The 26,291-nt window shown below is 41.1% G+C and overlaps 1 protein-coding gene across 3 annotated transcripts in view; it reads left to right on the top strand.

Moving 5' to 3' along the window:
* bcar3 (BCAR3 adaptor protein, NSP family member) overlaps positions 1–26,291 on the top strand; it is a 476,193-nt gene that overhangs the window by 5,708 nt on the left and 444,194 nt on the right. For all 3 annotated transcript variants that reach the window (XR_007441434.1, XR_007441435.1, XM_049486025.1), the window contains exon 2: positions 15,950–16,072. Coding sequence is in view for 1 of the 3 variants with exons in the window: in XM_049486025.1 (XP_049341982.1) it covers positions 15,983–16,072 (90 nt within the window). In the remaining 2 variants the exon portion in view is untranslated. The remainder of the gene's footprint in view (positions 1–15,949; positions 16,073–26,291) is intronic.

Genomic DNA, 26,291 nt, shown 5'->3' with positions numbered 1-26,291 from the left:
TGACCTAGTTCACAGGGGATGCGTTTCTACATCAAAGCCGGGTTTATGATAAGTGACGACTTGGAAAGCTAGTCTATTATGTTCTCTGATAGCAGTGGGAATAATTTTCTGTATTTTGTTGCATTTTATTATTTTGTAAGCAGCGAGGAACAGTACTTGGATGGGGAAGTAAGGTGATAAGCTGAAGCACTCAAATTACAAAATAACCAGTCACACGACCCCACATGTGGCACAGGGAGCAAATAGCTTCCACACCTGCAGTGGAATTGCACCTGCACAGTCTAATTAAAGTTAATCTCAGACTACTGATTCCAGGAGGAGCAGAGATTGATACTCTGCATCTCTCCCACACTCCAAAACACATTTTCCATTCGACCAAACAAACTAATCCTTTGGAACAAGCATTCTGGGGTCCAGGAAAAAAGAGCTATTGTGAAACCATCCAAAAAGTCTTTATTTTACAACTTATCTTACAGTCTATTTGCATGCCTTCCACTACAGGTGCATCTAAAAAAAAATTGAATATAATTGAAAAGTTACTTTATTTTAGTAATTCAGTTAAAAATGTGAAACTCATATATTATATAGATGTATTAAACACACAGAGTGATCTATTTTAATTGTTTATTTCGTTCATTGTTGATGATTATGGCTTACAGCCAATGAAAACCCAACAATCATCCAGTTGGTCCACAGTTGGTCCACTGTGTTTTATTATCAAGTCTAAAGTCAGTGCAGTTTTGTTTTCCCACAAAATCTTACAGCACTTCATGCTTCCCTCTGCTACTGACAACTTTTATATAGATGTGGATTATAGTTTCCAGCAGGACTTGGCACACTGCCCACACCAAAAGTACCAATTTGACTTATAATTTTCTAATTTTCTAAGAGCCTGAATTTTGGGTTTTCATTAGCTTTAAGCCATAAACATCAACAATAACATAAATTCTGGCATATTGCTATCTTGGTAATGGAAAACACAGGTGTGCCACTGAGTAATATAACCTAGGCAGACATTCAAGTCAACAGTCAGGCGTTTATTGCTATCTTGGCAACACAGTCACTTGTTACATTGTTGCTTGTTACGTGGATGTGATGGATTTTTAGCAGGGTTGTTAGATACAGTAGCATCATCACTTCAGACAAAAAAGTAAAGAAGCAAAGTTTTACTATAAAATATGTCTCACAGTCAGTATTTGAAACAAGTACACACACAGTCAACCCATGCTTTAGACACTACTAATACACACACACACACCAACATAAATCAGTAGACAGTGCATACCACATTCTGCATGTGTGTGTGTGTGTGTGTGTGTGTTGATAAGCGTAGCCTGCATGTGTTTTCCTCTCTGTAGACCTCCCATGTGTTCAGATCTGGCACACTACAGAGGAGAACAATGACATCACTGAGTCTGTCTTCACTCTTCAGTTCTATTATGAGCCTGAACAGTTCAATGACGTCTAATTACATCCTGGTCCTCAGCGGACCAGCGGCTAATGGATGTCCAGTTATGTCCTCAGTAGAACAATGAACCCCTGTAAACACATGGAAACTTTTCTCTCTTTGGCCATTATGCTGCCTGCCGAACACTGCAGTAAATAACAATCAAATCACTTGCCAATATTATTTAATAATAACTTACAATACCAACAGAACACAGAACAAACAGCTCTAGAAAAAATGAAGAGAGCACTTCAGTTTCTGAATCAGTTTCTCTGATTTTGCTATTTATAGGTTTATGTTTGAGTAAAATGAACATTGTTGTTTTATTCTATAAACTACAGACAGCATTTCTCCCAAATTCCAAAATGAGAATCGACATTTTTTTGCAACCATAGACGGTACTTTTGGGCTTGAAGGCTTTAGGGTAGGGGCAGTTGCCCCCCCTGCTCCCCCTGTGGAGGTGGATGTATGGTGTTTCAGCCTAGTCTCTAGCAAGCACACAAACACCCAACAAACTGTAATAGCTCCATAGCCATTCAGAGCATAGACCCTACATGTGTTCCATTCTTCCTTTATTCTCCACATGGAGAAAGGCAGGTAGCCATGCTGCTGCATTGAATTTTGAACAACCCAGAAATTCCTCTGCTATGAAATGGTGCCACCAATTCTCCATTAAGAGCAGCATAAAGGCTACATACAGCAGAATCAGTGTGGGCAGGACTGGCACTGCTGGGGAGAGTTTAGATTCTATGCCCGAGCCCGATCCGAACTCAAGGCCAGGTCTGGTAGGGCTCAAGAAAGTGACGTCAGTGACGTAGGCGTCTGTTTTTAATGCTGTTTTTATTTTATATAAAGTTATAGCTTGATAATCACAATATAGCAAAGTAACAAATCAAACTGTGTTTTTTAAAAAAGTTGCACAAGTTAGAATGATATAATCACACAGCTCTAGCCTGCACAGTGTGTGTTTTCTTACTTGGGTTATATGCTTAAAAAATAGTTTGTTCAGAAAGTATTTTACATTCTTAAACCATGTTAATTATATTAGAGTAGAGGAAAGTCATTGTAAATTATGTTACTGTTGTTGGTCTTTTTCAGTTTAATGATAGCATAGCCGTATTGCCGTATTTTTGCACAAAGGCAATAAGCTCATCATACAAAATTTAGTTCGTTTAGAGTAAAGTAAAGTATTATATTAGATAAGAGGAAAGTCATTAAGACATTATTCTTGTAGATTAATTTACAGATGTTTAGGCCTGTCTATGATAATTTTTCGCATTGTCCATGTTTTAATCTGTTTCTTAAATAGCATTTCTATGCTTCTTCAGTGTTGTTCAATGTTAATTTACATCATTCTAAACAGATTTTGCTCATTCAAACAGGCCAAAAATGTTTGTAAAAAGACCTCGGGCCGGGTCAGACTGGATTTTTTTTGGGCCCAAGGCTACGTTCACATTACGAGCCACATTGCACAATTTTTTTGCTCAGATCAGATTTGGCTATATTAACAGTTCAAATTCACAAATGTAAGGGATCTGTATCTGTGTGTAATGTGAACAAATCTGTCACTAAAACGCCTCACATGCTGCACATTGATACCTGTATAAACGTCTCCTTCACCACCTACAAAAAACACCTCACATTTGAGAGACGACTCGTAGCTTTATAAAGGGTTATAAATGGATGAGTTAGCAGCTCATATGTGGAGCCTCTTTTGCTGGAGTGGAGAAACAGTAAACAGCTGCTCTGAAGTTCATGCTCAGGTCGTGAAAAAGGAGGTGAGAAAAGACCAGGCGGTTTGCTTTTGCTGTTTTTTTTTGCAGCTATAGCTGCACAGCTGCACCAAAAGATGCAGTGTCGGTACGAGAGAGTAGGACGTAGCGCTAATGCTAATGCGTAAAAGCAAAAAGATGCATGAATTCTGATCTGACTGTTCACAATCATGTCCCATGTCCATGAATCAGATATGTATCTGATTTAGGACCACATATGAAAGTGACTCAAATTTGAGTCACAGCCATGAAAAAAAAAACAGATCTGAGCCACATTGAGCAAAAAATCAGATTAAAGTCACTTCAGCCTGGTAATATGAACGTAGCCTAAGCTCTACTGTTGAGTCTGAAGAAATAAGCACTGGGTATTTCCAGTGTACCCGCTCTGCATCTGAACTTTACAGGCCCAGAGGAACCCAGCCAAGATGAAATCTCACATCAGCTCACGTCACGGTAGCTCCTGATTACAGAACAACTGCAGCCAAGAAGCAAAAAAACAAAGGAGAGTTTAACAGCCCTGAAATACCAGTACTGACATACCAGAGATTGATTGGGAAGATTTTAAACTGATTAGTTTTTGAGGTAAACATACAGTGAGTGCACTCACCATAGAAGGACAGTATTTAACCACACTGTGTTAGTATTTAATATTACAGAGTATTTGTAACTAATCGAAAGTCAGCTAGATTTAATCTCTCTTTTCCTAATGATGTATTCGCACCCACAAGAGAGGAAACAGGAAGTGGACCTGTTCCAAACAGGATGCAGAAGAAGCCAGGCTGGTGTGTGGCTTCATGTGTCTGTAAACCGCAGAGTGTGGTAATAATAAGTTCCTGTCACAAGCTTAGCGGCTCTGATCGACACACCCTGAGTGGATGAAAAGATTTGCAAACAACACTGGTGGTCCTCCTATCTTACACCCTGCTCAAGATGAGCTGTGATGCTCATTGCTATCTTACACCTGTCACGCCTGGCCCTGTTTCCTGTCTGTCCTCGTGCCTGTGTTGTCCCACGTTACCCGTGCCCCTGTGTTTTTCCACTCACCTGTGTCCATTTGTAGCTCCGCCCCTCATTAGTCAGTCCCCAGGTGTTACCTGTTCTCTTTCCCGCCTTGTGTGTGTATTTAAGCGTCTCTGTCATTAGTGTTTTGGTCGGTTCTTGTGCGTGTATACGTCTGTCACGGCTGTGTTAAATCCTGCCTGTTAGTTAGTCTCCTGTTTCTGAGTTTCTGTTTGATTTATGTTTTGTTTTCTGTTCTATAATAAATGATACTTGCATTAGCGTCCGCTCTCCTCGTCCCGTCCTTCACACAGCGTTACAGAAGAACCGACCTAAAACCATGGACGCTGCAAGTAATCCGTTTTATGGATCCAGGCTGGCTATCCGACCCACTCCCTTCTCTCGCGGCGTTCAGGAGGAGTATGCGGCTGAAAACTCCTCCACTTCCCGGCGCCGGAGGAGAAAAGGTGGGCGGCGGCGCTCTCAGCGCTCCCTCTCACCTGTGGAGGATTTTCGGAGCGGAGAAAATTTTGGGGGGGCAATACGGGTTGGTGCGGTTAGCCTCGGTTCTCTTTACAGAGGAGGCCGGGCTACCCGGGAGCCGTGGGACTTTCTTGGCTGTGCTCCCAGCAGCTCCGAGGACGAGGAGCCTTTCTCCGCACCAACCCGCCTTCCGCTGCCTGATCCCGCACCTGTTTGCTGGCCGCCTCTTGTTTCCACGCCAGCTCGCTTAAAGCCCGCGGCCGAGACGCCGCGCTCCGTGAGGCCCGTGGATGGGACGCCACACTCCCTGACTCCCGTGGCTCATCCGCGCTCCTCGACTCTCGCGGCTGAGACGGCGCACTCCGTGAAGCCCGCGAATGAGACGCCACGCTCTGGGACTGCTGCGGTGGACGAGCCGCTCTCCAGGAGTAATAATCCAGTCCGGGTTTTTGTTTCACCCGCGGCTCTAGGCCTCACAGCAGCAGCGCTGGATCTCCACACGCCCAGCTCCGAAACTCACTCGGCGGACACGCCCACCTACGAGGCATCTTCGGCTGCTGAGCCACGCCCCCGAACTCCTGCCGCTCTAGACTCTGCATATGCTGCTGTGCATGCTGCTCCAGCCTCCGTGTCTGCTGAAGCTGCTCAAGCCTCCGTGTCTGCTGAATATGCTCAAGTCTCAGTGTCTGCTCCAGCTGTTCCAGTCTCCGTACCAGTGCCAGCTGCCCAAGTCTCCGTACCAGTGCCAGCTGCCCAAGTCTCCGTACCGGTGCCAGCTGCCCAAGTCTCCGTACCGGTGCCAGCTGCCCAAGTCTCCGTACCGGTGCCAGCTGCCCAAGTCTCCGTACCGGTGCCAGCTGCCCAAGTCTCCGTACCGGTGCCAGCTGCCCAAGTCTCCGTACCGGCCCAAGCTGCACCCGCCGCCGCGCCTGCCCAAGCTGCACCCGCCGCTGCGCCTGCCCAAGCTGCACCCACCGCCGCGCCTGCTCAAGCTGCACCCGCCGACGCGCCTGTCCAAGCTGCACCCGTCACCACACCCACACCAGTTCCAGCTCCCAGAACTATGTTTGGGCCCAGGCCCCGTATTTCCAGGCCTGCTCCTAGGCCTCCTGACTTTGCCCCCAGTTATGTGCCCAGGCTATCCCCACAGACTTTTTCCAGTCCTGGGCACCCACCTATGTTTTTTGTTCCCTTGTCTCTCCCTGTCCTGGTCCCCATATCTGTGTTCGTTCCTGTTCCTGTCCCCTGGGGTTTAACTGTTCCTGTCCCAGTCACCGTGTTTGTGTCCGTCCCCGTCAATGTTCTCATCCCTGTTCCCATGTCCGGTCCCGTCCAGTCTCAGTCTCCTGTCCAGTTCCCCGTCCAGTCTCAGTCTCCTGTCCAGTTCCCCGTCCAGTCTCAGTCTCCTGTCCAGTTCCCCGTCCAGTCTCTGTCTCCTGTCCAGTTCCCCGTCCAGTCTCTGTCTCCTGTCCAGTTCCCCGTCCAGTCTCTGTCTCCTGTCCAGTTCCCCGTCCAGTCTCCGTCACCTGTCCAGTTCCCTGTCCAGTCTCCCGTTCGGTCTCCTGTTTTCCCCGGCCTCTCCCTGCCGCCAGCCCCCGGGGTTTGTTTTTACGCGCCTCGGGAGCTGCGCGTTTAGGGGGAGGTTTCTGTCACGCCTGGCCCTGTTTCCTGTCTGTCCTCGTGCCTGTGTTGTCCCACGTTACCCGTGCCCCTGTGTTTTTCCACTCACCTGTGTCCATTTGTAGCTCCGCCCCTCATTAGTCAGTCCCCAGGTGTTACCTGTTCTCTTTCCCGCCTTGTGTGTGTATTTAAGCGTCTCTGTCATTAGTGTTTTGGTCGGTTCTTGTGCGTGTATACGTCTGTCACGGCTGTGTTAAATCCTGCCTGTTAGTTAGTCTCCTGTTTCTGAGTTTCTGTTTGATTTATGTTTTGTTTTCTGTTCTATAATAAATGATACTTGCATTAGCGTCCGCTCTCCTCGTCCCGTCCTTCACACAGCGTTACAACACCCCAATAACTAATTCTATTTTCACACCTTGCGTCTGCGCATCTGCATCGTTTAAATAGTAACACAGCTTGTAAATATATATATCTACGCTTATAGGTGTGGTGGTGAGGAAGTGATGTGTGTTCAGGTTAATTTCTGGTGTATTGCTTGACAATCTTGACAATAAAAAAACATACGCGCTCCACTGACTGAAAACAAGTTTGGGATATCATAGCAACCACCTAGTAACATCATATCCACCCCTTTAACATGCAACACCATAGCAACAGCCTATTATAATGAATACTGATTTCTGATTACCCCTTTAAAAAAGTAACTTAGTTACATTATGGATTACTTGATTTTAAAAGTAACTAAGTTCAATTACAAGTTACTTTATTAGTTACATTCAGTTTTAACCTGCTAGTTTTAACCAGTTAGCTTCTTAACTCGCTAGGCTTTCTCATCCATCCTTTCAACGTGTTCAGCCAGACGCTACAATATCTTTTTACTAAGAAAAATGACAAAAAAAAGTAATGCGCAGTAACTTGAATAGGAAACTTTGATCCGTTTACTGAATTAGAAAAAGTAATGCATTACATTACTCATTACTGAAAGAAAATGGTCAGATTAGAGCAGGGGTGCCCAAACTACGGCCCGCGGGCCATTTGCGGCCCGTTTCCTTTTTTGGAGCGGCCCGCGAGGTATTTTAGAAATAGAATGAAAGTTGGCCCGCTGTTAAGCAGGTTTTTATAATGTGAGATTCAAAGTTTGAACGATAGGTGTCAGAAACGGTCTAGAGAGTCTAAAAGCGGAGAGGGTGCGCATTTCTAGCGCAGAAAAATGGGGTAAAAGAGTGTAAAAGCGGAGAAGGGCAACATTTCTAGCGCAGAAAATCGGGGTAAAAGTGTCTAAAAGTGGAGAGAGTGCGCATTTCTAGCGCAGAAAAATGGGGCAAGAGTCTTAAAGCAGAGAGAGTGCGCACATTCTAGCGCAGAAAAATGGGGTAAAAGAGTGTAAAAGCGGAGAAGGGCAACATTTCTAGCGCAGAAAATCGGGGTAAAAGTGTCTAAAAGTGGAGAGAGTGTGCATTTCTAGCGCAGAAAAACGGGCCAAAGAGTCTAAAAGCGGAGAGAGTGCACATTTCTAGCGCAGAAAATCAGGATAAAAGAGTCTAAAAGCGGAGAGAGTGCGCATTTCTAGCGCAAAAAATTGGGGTAAAAGAGTCTAAAAGCAGAGAGAGTGCGCATTTCTAGCTCAGAAAAACGGGGCAAAGAGTCTAAAAGCGGAGAGGGTGCATATTTCTAGCGCAGAAAATCGGGGTAAAAGAGTCTAAAAGTGGAGAGTGTGCGCATTTCTAGCGCAGAAAAACGGGCCAAAGAGTCTAAAAGTTGGCGTAATTAAGGAGTTTAATATTAAGAGACATCATGAAATTAAACATCAATTTGAAAAATCTTAGTTTACACAACACTGTCAAAGATAAAGATAGTAAGTCAAGTAAAATGGTGTGTAAATGAAATAATCAGGAAAAAAGTATTATTTAAAGTGGTATATTTCATTATTTGTTTTATTACAGAGTCTGTGGCCCGTGACTTCAAATATATTTCTCCTTCTGGCCCCCAACAAAAAAAGATTGGACACCCCTGGTTTAGAGTAACGCGTTACTAACATCACTGATAGCAACCGACTGCGACACCGTAACAGCTACTTAGCAATGCCACAACCACCATCTGGAATACCACAGCAACCAGCTACCAATCACCAATATCAGGCAGATAGCAACACCATGCAAAACATAGTCAGCGATTTTTGCACACCGGCCAGCTGCAATCCCAGCTAACAGAGAATGTTATAAGAACATTTAACAATGTTTTGAAAAGATTGCAGGAAGATAAGAAAAGGTTATTTCTGTAATGTTACACAATTAAAGTGTAAAAAAAGGTGTGATATATAAATGGTTTGCATCATATTATAAGAACATTTCTCACTTAACCTTCCCAGCAAGTAGAATACTAACATTATGTAAATGTTAAAAATAAAAATGTTAACACAAGTTGTTGCACATGTTGGAGTGAAATTACCAGCATGTTTAAACACAATAAATGATAACATTCTATTACAATTCAGAAAACCTTGCAAATTAAATGTTCAGAAAATGTCCCACTAATTTTGTAAGCTGGGATGGTACTTACTCCAGTTTGCCTAGTGTTGGCTTTTAGCCTTTCGATATTTTTCCATGTTCTCCTAAAGTAATTGGGTAACACTTTACTTGGATGGTCCATTTTATGGCCTTGTTGATGCTCAACTGACATTCAACTAACACTGAATTAAATGTCCATTAAATTTAACTTAACCCTATGTTGGATGTAAATGATTTAAAATAGAACCTAACCCTAACCTTGACCCTTAATCAACCCTTAAATCTAACCCTACACCTAACCCTAACCTTAACCCTTAATCAACCCTAAAATCAAATCCTACACCTAACCCTAACCTTAACCCTTAATCAACCCTAAAATCAAATCCTACACCTAACCCAAACCTTAACGCTTAATCAACCCTAAAATCTAACCCTACACCTAACCCTAACCTTAACCCTTAATCAACCATAAAATCAAACCCTACACCTAACCCTAACCTTAACGCTTAATCAACCCTAAAATCAAACCCTACACCTAACCCTAACCTTAACCCTTAATCAACCCTAAAATCTAACCCTACACCTAACCCTAACCTTAACCCTTAATCAACCATAAAATCAAACCCTACACCTAACCCTAACCTTAACCCTTAATCAACCCTAAAATCTAACCCTACACCTAACCCTAACCTTAACGCTTAATCAACCCTAAAATCTAACCCTACACCTAACCCTAACCTTAACCCTTAATCAACCATAAAATCAAACCCTACACCTAACCCTAACCTTAACCCTTAATCAACCCTAAAATCTAACCCTACACCTAACCCTAACCTTAACCCTTAATCAACCATAAAATCAAACCCTACACCTAACCCTAACCTTAACCCTTAATCAACCCTAAAATCAAATCCTACACCTAACCCTAACCTTAACCCTTAATCAACCCTAAAATCTAACCCTACACCTAACCCTAACCTTAACCCTTAATCAACCCTAAAATCAAATCCTACACCTAACCCTAACCTTAACCCTTAATCAACCCTAAAATCAAATCCTACACCTAACCCTAACCTTAACCCTTAATCAACCCTAAAATCAAATCCTACACCTAACCCTAACCTTAACCCTTAATCAACCCTAAAATCAAATCCTACACCTAACCCTAACCTTAACCCTTAATCAACCCTAAAATCAAATCCTACACCTAACCCTAACCTTAACCCTTAATCAACCATAAAATCTTACCCTACACCTAACCCTAACCTTAACCCTTAATCAACCCTAAAATCAAATCCTACACCTAACCCTAACCTTAACCCTTAATCAACCCTAAAATCAAACCCTACACCTAACCCTAACCTTAACGCTTAATCAACCCTAAAATCTAACCCTACACCTAACCCTAACCCTTAATCAACCCTAAAATCTAACCCTACACCTAACCCTAACCTTAACCCTTAATCAACCCTAAAATCAAACCCTACACCTAACCCTAACCTTAACCCTTAATCAACCCCAAAATCAAATCCTACACCTAACCCTAACCTTAACCCTTAATCAACCCTAAAATCTAACCCTACACCTAACCCTAACCTTAACCCTTAATCAACCATAAAATCAAACCCTATACCTAACCTTAACGCTTAATCAACCCTAAAATCTAACCCTACACCTAACCCTAACCTTAACCCTTAATCAACCATAAAATCAAACCCTATACCTAACCTTAACGCTTAATCAACCCTAAAATCTAACCCTACACCTAACCCTAACCTTAACCCTTAATCAACCCTAAAATCTAACCCTACACCTAACCCTAACCTTAACCCTTAATCAACCATAAAATCAAACCCTACACCTAACCCTAACCCTAACCTTAACCTAAACTTAAAACTTAACCCTAAACCCAATCCTAAAATATTAAGATAAGTGTTTGGGTTAGAGTTGAATGTAGGGTTATATTCAATAGAGAATCATTTACTTTCACCTTTTAGTTCATTTGCATTTAATAGACATGTAGTTGAATGTTAGTTGAATGTCAGTTGAGCATCAAAGAGGCCATCAAAAGGACCATCCAACTAAAGTCTTACCAGTAATTGTTTTGTTTTGCTAGTGGGCTGAGGAAATGTAATTGGTTTGTTTTACAGTTCTGTTTTACTAATCTGGGCTTTTCTTTAGAATAACAACACAACAGTGTTTGGGGTTCATTGTAGAGTTTAGATTCTCTGCCCCAGTTTATAATGCTAATTTTATATATGAATCTATGGCATGATAATCCCAATATAGCAAAAAGTGACAAATTAAACTGTGTTGTTAAAAACGCACAAGTTGCACAAGTTAAAATGTTATAATCACGCAGCTCTGGGTGCACATATGAGCTCCTTTACTTTTACACATTACGCACTTGACTAAAGTGACTTAATAAACATTGTTTATAAATAACAGGTCTATGCTTCTTCAGTGTTGCAATGTTATTTAACATCATTCTGAACAGATTCTGCTCAAAGTAACATCCCGAAAATGTTACATTTTAAAAAGCTCACTTTTAACACTCTACTTTCTAAAATATGTCGGGTTTAAATCAGGCTCGGGCTCATAATGAAAGTTCATGGGGCGTATAGGGTCGGGTTCAGGCACAATGTGCATGGGCTCCAGCCAGGTTGGGCTGTATCGAAGCTCTAGTTCACTGTTTGGTGTTTTCATGAATCAAACTTTTTTAATTATTCAGCATTACAATGAATAATACAGATTCCAGTTCAGTCTACTGCACCATGCTGATTCCATGGAACTTGATTTATACACTTTTTAGCAATAATCTGCAAAAATAATGCACTAATTAGAAGAGTTTTCGCATACTGGCCCCATTTCATTTACTAATAACAATAAAATCGGGTTGTATTTGTTTATGGTTTTGGGCTGAAAGTCAACATTTCACGCTAATGCTTGCCTGTGAGCGATCCAAACTGTAAATTTGCAAACACTCACGTCTACTGATCACTAAAGAGGAATTTTACTCAGAGTAAAAGCAGTGGTTACAGTTTTACAGTGACTGCAGGGTTTATAGAATCAGCCAGACCAGGCCTTTACACTGACATTGCATATTGTGCATCATAGATGTGTGTGTAAAGGTATGTACGCACACACACAGAGACATGGACCCTAAATGTGATTAATCTAAAGAAGGTGACACTGACAAGATGTACCCACAATGCAATGTGGCTCTTAAGGGGATTGAATCATGAACACGCCTCTTTAGATGAATGTCAATCAGTTTGCCTTACCTTCACCATCATCATCGTCATCATCATCATCAACACCCTCATAATGCTGGGATTAAGAGGGCTAACGGCTCAAGCATACAGTCTGGCTGATGGCTGACAGCTTAAATGGTGGGGCATTTGTTGAGACCATTCTGCTTCACCATAGCAACCGTCTGTGATAATACAACACCACCATAGCAACCACCTTTTAACACCTTTGCAATATCATAGAAACCATTGGAATACAGTGCAATGCCACAGCAACTATCTTGCAACAGCATAGCACTGAAATCATGTAACAAGACCAAAGCAACCACCTGGAAAACCATAGTAACCACATAGCAATACAATAGAAACTATAGGGAAACTGCCTATGTTGTTAACCATGCACCAATTGAATGTGTTTTGTTGATATAGTGTCCAAAATGCCAGAAATGCTATGTAATTTTCCCAAATATCACAAAATCTTTAGAATTAAGAAATCAACAACATAATGTTTCAAATAGCAACAGCTAGAAAAGAAAAGAACATTTTATAGTAAGAGAGGATCTGTATCATGTCTAAATTCAGTAAAATCACAATGAAAGGAGCTCAGCTTTTCCTTCCTCAGTGAAGTAGAATACCTGGTCAAACAGCCACTCTAGTGAAGATGCTTCAGTTAATGTGTCTCCAGTCGCCATTCTCCTTGAACTGTCTCCTCACTGCACTCGTTCTTCTCTATATTCTCTATTGCAGGAATCACTCACACAGGCTGAGACTGTCTGGCAGGGTTGCCAGGTCCAACCTGGCAAAAATATATAAAAATATTCAGCCCAAAGTCAGTCTAAAATCTGCCATTCAGATGATTAAACTAGCCCCAAATATCTGTCTGTCAGCTCTTTGAAGCAAACGGCAAAACAACTATTAGTGAACAACTTAGTAATTGGTTTTTAAGGGATTTATCAGTATTGAAATCAGTTTTATATCCCAGTCAAGAACATTTAACAGGAACATAAATAGCATGAAAATGACTTTTACTTATTAATTTCTGTTCTTGCTCCACTTGAACTCTCTCCTCTTCTTTTTGACAATTTTATGTTATGTTCTCCTGGCTCTTTCAAACAAGCCCAATTTGGCGGGAAAACCGCAAACCTGGCAACCCTGCTGTCATGCTGCTTTGCTCTCAAGCCTGGTTCTCTCTCACTGCGGCCAATAAAAGCGAGAGCGCAGGTGGCAGAGCATGGCTTGTAAAAGTACAGCAGGGACAACATGGCAGTGAAGTTTTTAGTCATGTAGCTCACGCAGGAGAGTTCACAGTGCTGTGAATGTCAGGGCTGTACAACTGGTCATCAAAAAGATGCATGGTGTTGTTGATAATGTGAATTACCTGAATAGTTTAAACGTCCACTTAGTATAAATATAAGCTCATGACAAAATGCACGCTGCCCTTGCTACCCTATAAAAAGGCTCTCAGAGGCTACTGTTAGGTAGTGTACCTCTTGGTGAGAGACCAGTGACTATTACCAGTGATTGCTATGGTCTTGTCAAGATGTTCTCATGTGGTTGCACTGGTATTGCTATAATAACCCAGGTGATTGCATTGCTACTGTATGATGTTGATAAATTGTTGATAGATAGTTGGGAGATGAGATGTGTTGCTATAATATCCTCGGTGGTTTCTATGGTGCTGCTAAGTAGTTGCTGGGTGGTTGCTATGGTGTCTAAAGTAGTTGCTCAGGTGTTGCCAAGCACATTGTTTAAAAGTTTGTTATCTTTGTGAGATTTAAAGGAGTGAACAAAATGCAAAATGTTGCAAGCAATTCATTTCTATAGGAAAAAAAATCACTTGCTACACAATAATAATAATAATAATAATAATAATAATAATAATACAATAATACAATAATAATCTGGAGTTGGAGCTGTGTCTACTTAAGAAAAAACAGTGCAAAAGTGCAGCATGGCATATATATATATATATATATATATATATATATATATATCAGAAAATTGGAATAATAATAATACAAATAAAACATGTATAATATACTGAACATAATATCCTGTACATTCACACACCTGGAAACTAGTCACTTAACTTAAAACTTTTTTTGCAGAATGTTTATACTTAATTTTTATACTTATACTTAATTTATTCTGTATTACTGTATTACTTATTCTGTATTACTGCACTCTATCTATCTATCTATCCATCCATCCATCCATCCATCCATCCATCCATCCATCCATCCATCCATCCATCCATCCATCCAATTGTGCAACTTTACAGTGACATATTGTAAAGCAATATACTCTTAATTGGTGATTGGCAAGGTGGGAATATCTAAACTGATAAGACTGTTTTAGGTGAAAAACTGAAGTGAACCTTTAAAAACCTAATAATATAAATCAGATTAAAAAGTGTAATGCAAAAAGTGTATTTTTTTAAATGTGCCAAAACCATAAAATAGCTTTGTCATGCAGAGCCTATGACTGATACTGATATATAAACTATTACATAACGCACTGTTCTATAATACCTGAACCCGTACTATCAGATTTATGAAATGGGATTTTGTAGCTGGCAGTGAGAGTCCCTGATGAAGCATTTCTGTCTGGCAAGGTGGAACGGTCCTCTACCCTATACCTGACACACACACACACACACACACACACACACACACACACACACACACACACACACCAGTTATCTAATAACTATAATGGCCTCCCTCTTCTCCCTCTTAGAATCATTTAAGATGATTGGACACGTCCTGCCAAGACAGGAGAAGAGCTTTCGCTGTTTCATCCTGTTTTTAATATACCATCAGCTCCTCAGCTGCTCGTCTGTTTGTGTTTAAACTGATTAAAGTCACAGCAATCTTTCTGAAACCCAAGATTTATCTCTTTGACCCTTAAGCTAACAGTTCTGCACACATTCTGTTTAGTGTAGCTGCAGTTTTCTGGTGATTTGACAGTTAAACGGCTGCAGGGTGGCAAAGGGACGCGGCAGAAACGGAGGCCGCTCATAATTCAGCTATTAGACTGACAAAACTAGTTTGTACAGCAATTACTGTCTAGCTAAACATCATTTATCTGCACCAAGAATGCTGCTGACACTAAAGCCGACATTCACACTGACAAAAATACAGATGCAAAACAGCTGCAAACTAACTGCGGTCAGGTGTTGCATGTCAGAATATTTACTAGTGCATCTCAAAACATTATTCTAAAATTACTTTATTTCAGTAATTCAGTTCACAATGTGAAACTCATATATTATATAGATGTATTAAACACAGAGAGACCTATTTTAAGAGTTTATTTTAAGACTTTTATTGTTGATGATTTTGGCTTACAGCCAATGAAAACCCAAAAATCAGTGTCTCAGAAAATTAGAATATTATATAAGACCAATTGGTACTTTTGGCAGAGTGGGCAGTGTGCCAGGTCCTGCTGGAAAATGAAATCCACATCTCTATAAAAGTTGTCTTTTAGCAGAGGGAAGCATAAAGTGCTGTAAGATTTTGTGGGAAAACAAAACTGCACTGACTTTAGACTTGATAATAAAACACAGTGGATCAACACCAGCAGATGACATGTCTCTCCAAACCATCACTGATCATCAGTTAATTTTACATTTCATTTGTAAATCAAGGGAGCAGAGTCTGGAGGAAGAGTGGAGAGACACACAGTCCAAACTGCTTGAGGTCTAGTGTGAAGTTTCCACCAATCAGTGATGGTTTGGATTTCATTTTCCAGCAGGACTTGGCACATTGCCCACACTGGCCCATAGAGTTAATTCACTGATTGACTTAAAAGAACTCAACTGCTTTAGTTGAACAGTATTGACCTGAATGTACTGTGTTGATCTTTCAGGCTGATTGAGGACAGTGCAGTGGTGGATCCAGCATGAAACATCTGGCCATCTCCAAATGGCTGAACCAGCTGGGTCTGCAGCAGTACTGTACACTGTTTGACGAGGAGTATGATGGAGTGGAGGTAAGCTGCTTATACTGTCATTTTAGTGTGGGAGGTTTCATCATGGTTAAATTGGAGCAGCCTGGTGGCCAATCTTCATTAATTGCACATTGCACCAGTAAGAGCAGAGTGTGAAGGTTCAATTAGAAGGGTTTTTGAGTTTTACTCAAAATATTGCAATGCACACAACATTATGGGTGACATACCAGAGTTCAAAAGAGGACAAATTGTTGGTGCACTTCTTGCTGGCGCATCTGTGACCAAGACAGCAAGTCTTTGTGACGTATCAAGAGCCACGGTATCCAGGGTAATGTCAGCATACCACCAAGAAGGACCAACCACATCCAACAGGATTAACTGTGGACGCTGTAAGAGGAAGCTGTCTGAAAGGAATGTTCGGGTGCTAACCCGGATTGTATCCAAAAAACATAAAACCACGGCTGATCAAATCACGGCAGAATTCAATGTGCACCTCAACTCTCCTGTTTCCACCAGAACTCTCTGTCACCACAATCAATTATTGTGCTCTAAAATCAGGTGTTTCAGTTTCATAGTCCAACCCTGTATATACTATACACACAGACCCATCCAAGAATTTACACTCATTATCATGAAGGACATTTTGGATGCTATGTACAATATTCTCCTAAAGGAAAATATAGCTGGATTTAGGGCATGTTGGTGTGTTTTTGGTATCGTGAGGGCACAAAAAATGTACCATGTACAGCTTGAAACATGCACAAGGCATGTACTAATTTTCTTAATTGATCATGGATGTCTGGCCAACTGGCCAATCAGTGTTCCAGTCATCATTCCCTTTAAGAGCCGGGTGTGCTCTGACTTTGGCGCGTTCATATCTTAACAGCACAGCGCTTTTGTGCTTCTCAGCAGTGTTAATAGAGTGTCCAATAGCATCCCACACATTTATAATCAATGAGGGATAGAGCTGGTGATGCAGCTGGACATTGTATAGCATCTGTAGTGCCTTTAAGGCAAGCCCTGGAAATGGCAGCAGTATGTGGACAAAAATTGGAAAATAGAAGATTGGAAAATCCTGGTTACCTGGTCTGATGAGTCTCTGATGATTTCTGCTGCTACATTCGGATGATTGGGTCAGAATTTGGCGTCAACAGCATGAAAGCATGGATCTGTCCTGCCGGCTGGTTCAGGCTGGTGGTGGTGATGGAGCATTAATGGTGTGGGGGATATTTTCTTGGCACACTTTGGGTTCATTAGTACCAATTGAGCCTCGTGTCATTGAGCAACACCACAGCTCTACCTGAGTATTGCTGCTGACCATGTCCTCCATCCCTTTATGACCACAGTGTACCTGTATCTTCTGATGCCTTAATTCTACTTCCAGCAGGATAATGCTCCACGTCATTAAGCGCTAGAGAATCATCTCAGACTGGTTTCCTGACTGGTTCACTGTACTGGAATGGCTCCACAGTCACCAGATCTCATAGATCCAATAGTGCAGCTTTGGGATGTTGTGGAACGTTCGGGAGATTCGTAGATCATCATGGATGTGAAGCTGATAAATCTGCAGTAACTGTGTGATGCTATCATCTCAATATGGACCAGAATCTCTGAGGAATGTTTCCAGTAGCTTGTTGAATCTGTGCTATGAAGGATTAACCCTTGTGTGGTGTTCATATTTTTGCTACTCGTTTACTTTGTTACTTGTATTTAATTCAGCAAAATTAAGCAATTTTACATTAAAATGCTTTACACATGCTCGCTTCACCTAAATTGCAAGCAATATAAACAGCTTACATGGGTAATATTTGCCCTTTACCTTTCTTATGTTACAAATTTCTTTCAAAAAGTGCTACTCTTTGTTTGATTAGTTTTTTAATAAAATGTAAAAGAAAATGAATTAAACTCAAGATATGAGTAGAAAACTTGTTTAGTTTCAAATTTACAAATGAAGCAATGTTTATTAGCCCTTGGCCAAACATACTGTATGTAATATAAATGGTTAGGGGAGGGAGGTGGGGGGTGTACAGTGTGTGTTTATCGAAAATGTGTTTTGATATATGTTTTTCAGAAAAATGAGCCAATGCCAATGAGTTTGAGTTAGAAAAAATATTTTTTTAGTATCATTTGATGAAAAATGAAAACGGGTCCCACAGACCCGAACACCACACAAGGGTTAAGGCAGTTCTGAAAGCAAAAGAGCCTAATATATTGGCCGGTGATATTTTTGTTCTATTGTTAAAAGCAAAATTTGTTACAAATATAGTTTCTGTGACCCAGATTAATCCTGATCCGAGACTGTGAGGGATTTGTGATTTGTAATTGTGAAACAGCTCTGGCTCGGTAATGAAGTCCAAGACTGGGCTGAATACTTAGAAACTCTTTGTTTCTTGTTTAAACAGCTTAAGGGTTTGAGAGCTGAGAGTTGCTGACATCACAACAAGGGGATCACATGTGTGGGGTTTGTCCTTATTCCTAAACTAATACTCTCAGAGATATAGTGTTTATTAATAATGTCTTTAAATTAGAAAGAAGAATTTTTTAGATTTTTAGATTATATACTTCTGTTCATGGAAATCGAAAAGCTAGGTGTCTACAAACCTTTAAACCCATGCACTGAAATATACTCTCCCTGTCAGAGTTGCATGCTGAGAGGAGATCAGCCAGATCTGTGCAGTGTGTGTGTGTGTGTGTGTGTGTGTGTGTGTGTGTGTGTGTGTGTCAGTCTGCTACTGTTTACGATCTCTGGAGAGCTCCACCAGCACAACAAAGCATTCCAAGGCGGTTGCAGAGTTCCGAAATCAATCTCTCTGGTAAACTTTATACCACAGTGTGCAAAAGACACTTTAGACACTTAAAAACACAGAGTTTAAAAACTATTTTATCTAAAAAGTAAGTGTTTTTTGTCATTTTTAAAAAAAACTTAAAATTAAAATAATATTCATTGGGTGGCTCTGGTTCTCAGCTTGCCATCAGCTGCCGGAGCCCTGAGAGATCACAATTGGTCTTGCTCTCTCTGGGTGGGTACAGTAGATGGCGCTCTTTCCCCTCATCACTCCTAGGGTGATGTCGATCAGCACAAGGCTGCGTCTGTGAGCTGATGTATCAGAACCGAGTCGCTGCACTTTCCTCCGAGCGCTGTGCTGCTACTCGGTAACGCTGCTTTAGCAGTGGTTAAAAAAGTTTCTTTGATTTTACCAAATTGAAAACCTCTGGAATATAATCAAGAGGAATATGGATGATCACAAACCATCAAACCAAGCTGAACTGCTTGAATTTTTGCACCAGGAGTAAAGGCATAAAGTTATCCAAAAGCAGTGTGTAAGACTGGTGGAGGAGGAGAACATGATGCCAAGTTGCATGAACACTGTGATTAAAAACCAGGGTTATTCCACCAAATATTGATTTCTGAACTCTTAAAACTTTATGAGTATGAACTTGTTTTCTTTACATTATTTGAGGTCGGAAAGCTCTACATCTTTTTTTGTTATTTCAGACATTTCTCATTTTCTGCAAATAAATGCTCTAAATGACAATATTTCTATTTGGAATTTGGGAGAAATGTTGTCTGTAGTTTATAGAATAAAACAACAATGTTCATTTTACTCAAACATAAACCTATAAATAGCAAAATCAGAGAAACTGATTCAGAAACTGATGTGTTCCCATAATTTTTGTGTATCCGTCTCTAGCCTCAGTATCTCCTTCTTGAGCTGCATTCCTCTCAGGCCCACAGTGCCAGGAGCACCAGGCTTCACTCATACTGGGGAAAAACATATCTCAGGTCAGCTGCTCTGAATCCACAGCCAGGACGGAGAGTTTGTGCTGCAGATGGATTCAGCAGTGTTTAATACTATGACTGGAATCCTCTGCAGCCATTCCGGTTTTTCAGTTATTAGATCACAGACTGAAAAGTACTTTTCAGATTAAAGAAACCAGAGAAAAAGATGACCTGATTCATTAAGACCTTAAGATGAAACAAATAAACAACAGTCTGTTTTCATGCCTTCAATCTGCGTTGTTTAAATAGCAACAGTGCTTATGAATATATCTACACTGATGGGCGTGGTGGTCTGGAAATGAGCTGGGTTCAGGTAAATTTAGGTAGGTGTAGGTGCACCACTGACTGAATACAACCTAGAGAAACATCAACAGTCAGACGTTCATTGCTATCTTGGCAGTGCATTGTCAACACGGGCGTGTCCCCGTTAGCAGTTATGCAAACTTTTACATGAACCATAAATAGAATGAATGAGCATGAAAAAACAGGTAAGAATTTTTGGACATGTCCAGGTAGCTGCGCCGCTGAAATTACAATCCGCTATCCAAGTCAGATCTCATCTGGCTTTTAAAGGAAATAGCAAGTGACATGCTAATTGGTTTATTTAACGTTACGCTGAATGCAATTTATACTCAGCAGCCGGGGTGATGGCACAAGCAACTCTGGCTGATTCCCATATTGTGCATCCACAAGACACTACAGAAGATTGTCGTATTATACTCAGCAACCGGGGTTTTGGCACACGTGGCTCAGGCCAATAGCCATATTATACTCAGCAACCAGGGTGTTGACACATTCACCTCCGGACGATTGCTATATTAAACTCAGCAACAGGAGTTTTGGTTAGTGTGGCTGGGGCCGAGCATGAAAAAACAGGTCAAGTTCCTCTGCTGAGAAGTGTTGAACACATACAGGTAGCTGCGCTGCTAAAATAGCAATCCGCCATCCAAGTCAGAGCACACCTGGCTCTTAATGGGAATGGCTAAGGCACAAGCTAATTGCTTTATTTCACGTTATACCTGAAAAACACACCCATGTTTATTTAAGAGAATTAGTACATGCTTTTTGCGCATTTCGAGCCAAGCAAGGTCTACTTTTCCCGTCGTTATGATAGCAAAAATCAAGCTGCATGGTGCACGGCTAAAAAAAAGGGCACTTTTTTACCCACAAAAACACACACACTTCAGAGTTAGCCCTGTTCCCCTTACCCCTCCTCCCTCCACCACCACTCCATTCCTCTTCCTGGCAGCCACTGATGCCCTTTTTGGCATTCACTCCCTCAAGTACTCATTCTGCCCAGCTGACGGAGAGACAAAAGCACGAGCAGCATGCTGTTCAGGTTCAGTGGGTTTGTTTGTGTTGGCAGTGTTGGAGCTGAGAGGAGGAGGGGGGTGGTGGTGTGTTTGGGTGCATTAGGAAGATTTAGGGTGAACAGATAAGTGCTACTCCATTAATATGAGGGAACTCACATCGCTCTGGAACCCTGAGTCACTGTAGACTATAAAAAGAGATAGAACTGTTCACCAAAAAAAGCTCTCTAGAAATGAGTAAGAGGGAGGCAGAATTCGGTAGCCCTTGGCGATGTGTAGTGACGGATCTTGCCCGAGGCGGCTGGTTCCTGTCTACCTGAGTCAGGAGCTACTTTTAGTGTCTGAAGTGGAGTTACTCACTTCCCAGATAGCAGAATAAAGAATCCACCGAGCTCTGCTGATGGATGGCAGCATTGGCTAAGACTTATTGATTGCCGTATTATAATCAGCAACCGAGGTTTTGGCACATGTGGTTTCGGAAGATTGTCGTATTACACTCAGCAACCGAGGTTTTGGCACATGTGGCTCTGGAAAATTGTTGTATTATACTCAGTAACCGGGGTTTTGGCACATGTGGCTCTGGAAGATTGTCGTATTATACTCAGTAACCGGGGTTTTGGCACAGGTGGTTTTGGAAGATTGTCGTATTACACTCAGCAACCGAGGTTTTGGCACATGTGGTTTTGGAAGATTGTCGTATTATACTCAGCAACTGGGGTTTTGGCACATGTGGCTCTGGAAGATTGTCGTATTATACTCAGCAACCGGGGTTTTGGCACATGTGGTTTTGGAAGATTGTCGTATTATACTCAGTAACCGGGGTTTTGGCACATGTGGTTTTGGAAGATTGTCGTATTATACTCAGCAACTGGGGTTTTGGCACATGTGGCTCTGGAAGATTGTCGTATTATACTCAGCAACCGGGGTTTTGGCACATGTGGTTTTGGAAGATTGTCGTATTATACTCAGCAACTGGGGTTTTGGCACATGTGGTTTTGGAAGATTGTCGTATTATACTCAGTAACCGGGGTTTTGGCACATGTGGTTTTGGAAGATTGTCGTATTATACTCAGTAACCGGGGTTTTGGCACATGTGGTTTTGGAAGATTGTCGTATTATACTCAGCAACTGGGGTTTTGGCACATGTGGCTCTGGAAGATTGTCGTATTATACTCAGCAACCGGGGTTTTGGCACATGTGGTTTTGGAAGATTGTCGTATTATACTCAGTAACCGGGGTTTTGGCACATGTGGCTCTGGAAGATTGTCGTATTATACTCAGTAACCGGGGTTTTGGCACATGTGGCTCTGGAAGATTGTTGTATTATATTCAGCAACAGGAGTTTTGGGATGTGTGGTAGGGACAGATTATCATATTATAATCAGCAACAGGGGTTTTGGCATGTGTGGCTGAGGCTGTTTGGCATATTACACTTAGCAACTGGGGTTTTGGCACCTGTGGCTCAGGCCAATTGCCTTATTATACTCAAGTACCAGGGTGTTGGCACATGCAACTCCAGACGATTGCCGTATTATACTTAGCAATACACTTATTATACTCATATTATACTCAAGAATTGGGTTGTAACGATTGTCGTATTACTCTCAATAACCGGGGTTTTGGCACATATGGCCGATTGCTGTATTATACTCAGCAACAGGGGTTTTGGGATGTGTGGCTGAGGCTGTTTGGCATATTGTACTCAGCAACAGGGGTTTTGGCACATATGCAGACATCCCAAGTTGCAAAAGTTGATTCCAGGGAGGTTACCCCCCCCGCCCCCCGCCAAAAAAACCAAAATAAGAAAAAAAAAAGAAATTTTACTTTTATATGAATTAATTTTAGAGTATTCAGAGGTGAAATGAGTTTTATGTTTTTTATTTTTGGAAGGCCCTGCCTCTGCTTTCCTTTTCCTTTTTTTTTTGTTGGAAAAAAAGCCTTTATTTGACTAAATTGACAGTTACAATATCACAAAAAATTGCACAACATCAAAAACATTTCATATCATATTACAATAATTATTAATATTGCCTCCGTCCTGATCTGCTTTCTCTCACTCACTGAAGAAAATCCCGTCCAGGAGGGGGGAAAAACACTGCCCGCCCACACTAAAAACTGATTGGCTGTCTCACAGACTCTTTGCAGAGAACAGGCCCATCAGAACTCTCTCTGTTTTCTCTCTTCTTCCCACACGCGATTAGAGAAAAAAAAAGTCTGTCTCTCGTTCTGAATTCCAGGAGATTATATGTGACTCGCGGGCATCAGGGAGCCACTACCGAAATGCGGGAGACTCCTGCAGCTTCAGGGAGACTTGGTTTGTCTTCATATGGCTTAGGTAAATTGCCATATTTTGCTCAGCAACAGGGGTTTTGGCATGTGTGGTTGGGACTGATTGCCATATTATATTCAGCTTTTGGGACTTTTGGCACATGTGGTTCTGGCCGATTGCCATATTATACTCAGAAACCGGGGTTTTGGTGTTGCTGGGACTGATTGCTGTATTTTACTCAGCAACAGGGGTTTTGGGCTGTGTGTCAGAGACTGATTGCCATATTATACTCAGCAACTGGGGTATTGGCACATGCAACTCCAGACGACTGCCATATTATACTTAGCAACAGGGGCTTTGGCACATTTGGCTCAGGCCGATTGCCGTATTATACTCAGCAACCAGGATTTTTGGCACATGTGGCTCAAGTTGATTGTCTTATACTCAACTACCAGGGTTTTGGCACAAAAAACTTCAGAAGATTGCTATATTATACTTAGCAGTGGAGTGTTTTGGCATGTGTCGCTGGGTCTGATTGCTGTATTTTACTCAGCAACAGGGGTTTTGGCACATGTGGCTCAGACTGATTGCTGTATTAAACTCAGCAACAGGGGTTTTGGTACTTGTGGCTTTGGCCAATTGTTGTATTAAACTCAGCAACCAGGGTATTGCGCATACAGTTTAAGCTTTGCTTAGATGTGAACTGAACATTTGGACCAGAATTGGGCCTAGATTTTAACCGGTAATGGCCAGTAATGTGTTTTTTGTTATCTGGGTTTGTTTAGCCACTATAACCATTAATTTACCTTCATTTGAACAGCCATATTAAATAATTAGGTCTTTAAATCACAATATGATATGATTTGTTCCAGTGTTTACACTAGGAAAAAGCTCATGCTTCCCACAATGCCCCATAAAAAGGCTTTTAGAGACTTATTGAGTAGAGTACTCACTGCTGTCTCATACATGACTTCATTTTATGAAATGCACTTCTCCCACATGATTGGCTGATAGATTAACAGCATGAATAATTACTTAAATACAAGTACAAGTATTTCCTTTGAATTACTCAAGAGTTATATAAGGATCAGGGGTCACCAGGCTTATTAACACGGTCCCAGTGTGGCTACAGGTTTTCAATCCAATCAATCAGAAGGAGATAAATGATATTTTTGTTCAATTCACTTACTATAAAATGTAACACAGAGTATAAAGCACACACACACACACACACACACTCGCACTGGGGCCCAGGTGGCTGTTAGGCAGTGACCTCATAAAGACAATTGCTCACCTTAACAACTTACAGTAAACTCCCTGAATAACCTTCAGAAGACGTGTGTCACTGCCCACCCATCAATTATCCACTTTACAATCCAGCCAAACCTCTTTCACAACACAAGCTATATAAAACAGTTTAAAATGAACTACAGAAAATACATATAGTGATTTATTTTAAAAAGCTCATCCCTATCAGAAATAATTCATTTTGACCAGAATTTAATTCATTCATCCTTTAAAAAATCAGTTTCACTGATTCTGCTATTTATAGGTTTATGTTTGAGTAAAATAAACATTGTTGTTTTATTCTAAAAACTACAGACAACATTTCTCCCAAATTCCAAATAAAAATATTCTCATTAAAAATTAGAAATGGCTGAAATGACTAAAAAGATGCAGAGCTTTCAGACAATGCAAAGAAGTCCATATTACAAAGTTTTAAGAGTTCAGAAATCAATATTTAATATTAATAACAATGTTTTTTAATCACAGATTTCATACATCTTAGCATGCTCTCCTCCACCAGTCTTACACACTGCTTTTGGACAACTTTATGCTGCTTTACTCCTGGTGCAAGAATTCATCCAGGTCAGCTTGGTTTGATGTGTTGTGACCATCCATCTTCCTCTTGATTATATTCCAGATAAAACCAGTGTCTTAGCTTATTGGCTACAAATAAACTACACTTTAAAATGTGTAGTTTGGGCAGCTGTTTTCAGTAAAGAGAAAATTCCTGAAGAGTAGATTCTTGGATAGTTATTGTGTCTCTTTTCTAAACGCTAGGTGACAGACGAGCTGAATTATCCTGCTCTTATCACTTCTGTAATGCTGCTGATGGGCCTGTTGGAGGTAAAACACTAATGAAAAGTCCATTACTGATCCATTACAGCAGAAACCAGACTGCGAGAGAATAAATAAAAAGTTATAATGTGGTTTTGTAATGAATTATTAATCTGTTTAATTTAGTAGATGGCTGATCAGCTGAGAGTGACACATGTAGTTTATAGTAAATGATGGATTTCAGAAGCTTCTGGAGGACAGACAGCAGAGAGCTGATGTTTCCTGATGTCTTGTTTGGGTTGTGGATCTGGGAGGTGGATCTGTGGGTAGATTGGGCATGGAGACGCTGTGGCTGGATGGCACTGAATGGAACAGTCCTGTACGCATGAGTTCTGCTCTAACCAGCAACAACAAACAAGCCTTTCCCTACAGACAGAGGCTGGGAAACATTTTCATATCGTACCTTTTGACTATGATCAAACACCATATCACACATTTATTCCTCTTACTGTAAATGCAAAACACGTGGAACACAAAAAGCTGCTGTTTCTTTTTTCACCCCGTGAATGTTAACTAATCTTTTACACTTAAACATATAATTTGTTATTATAATGATACATCGAATAAAAGTTTATATTCCGCTCGCAAAATATTTTATTCACAAATTTCTATTTATTTAATTGAGTTTAATTCACTTCTCAAATCTGTAACAATCATTAATACAACTGATCCCTTTTATAATGATGATCTAAGGCAGCGTTTCTCAACCTTTTTTCTATCACGGCACCCTTTAAATATATGCGAGATGTCATGGCACCCCAGTTTACGGCCGGGGGGGGG

The sequence above is a fragment of the Astyanax mexicanus genome, chromosome 12 (genome assembly GCF_023375975.1).
Source record: "Astyanax mexicanus isolate ESR-SI-001 chromosome 12, AstMex3_surface, whole genome shotgun sequence".
Classification (NCBI taxonomy): Eukaryota; Metazoa; Chordata; class Actinopteri; order Characiformes; family Acestrorhamphidae; genus Astyanax; species Astyanax mexicanus.
This window is presented reverse-complemented; position numbering and strand designations above follow the sequence as displayed.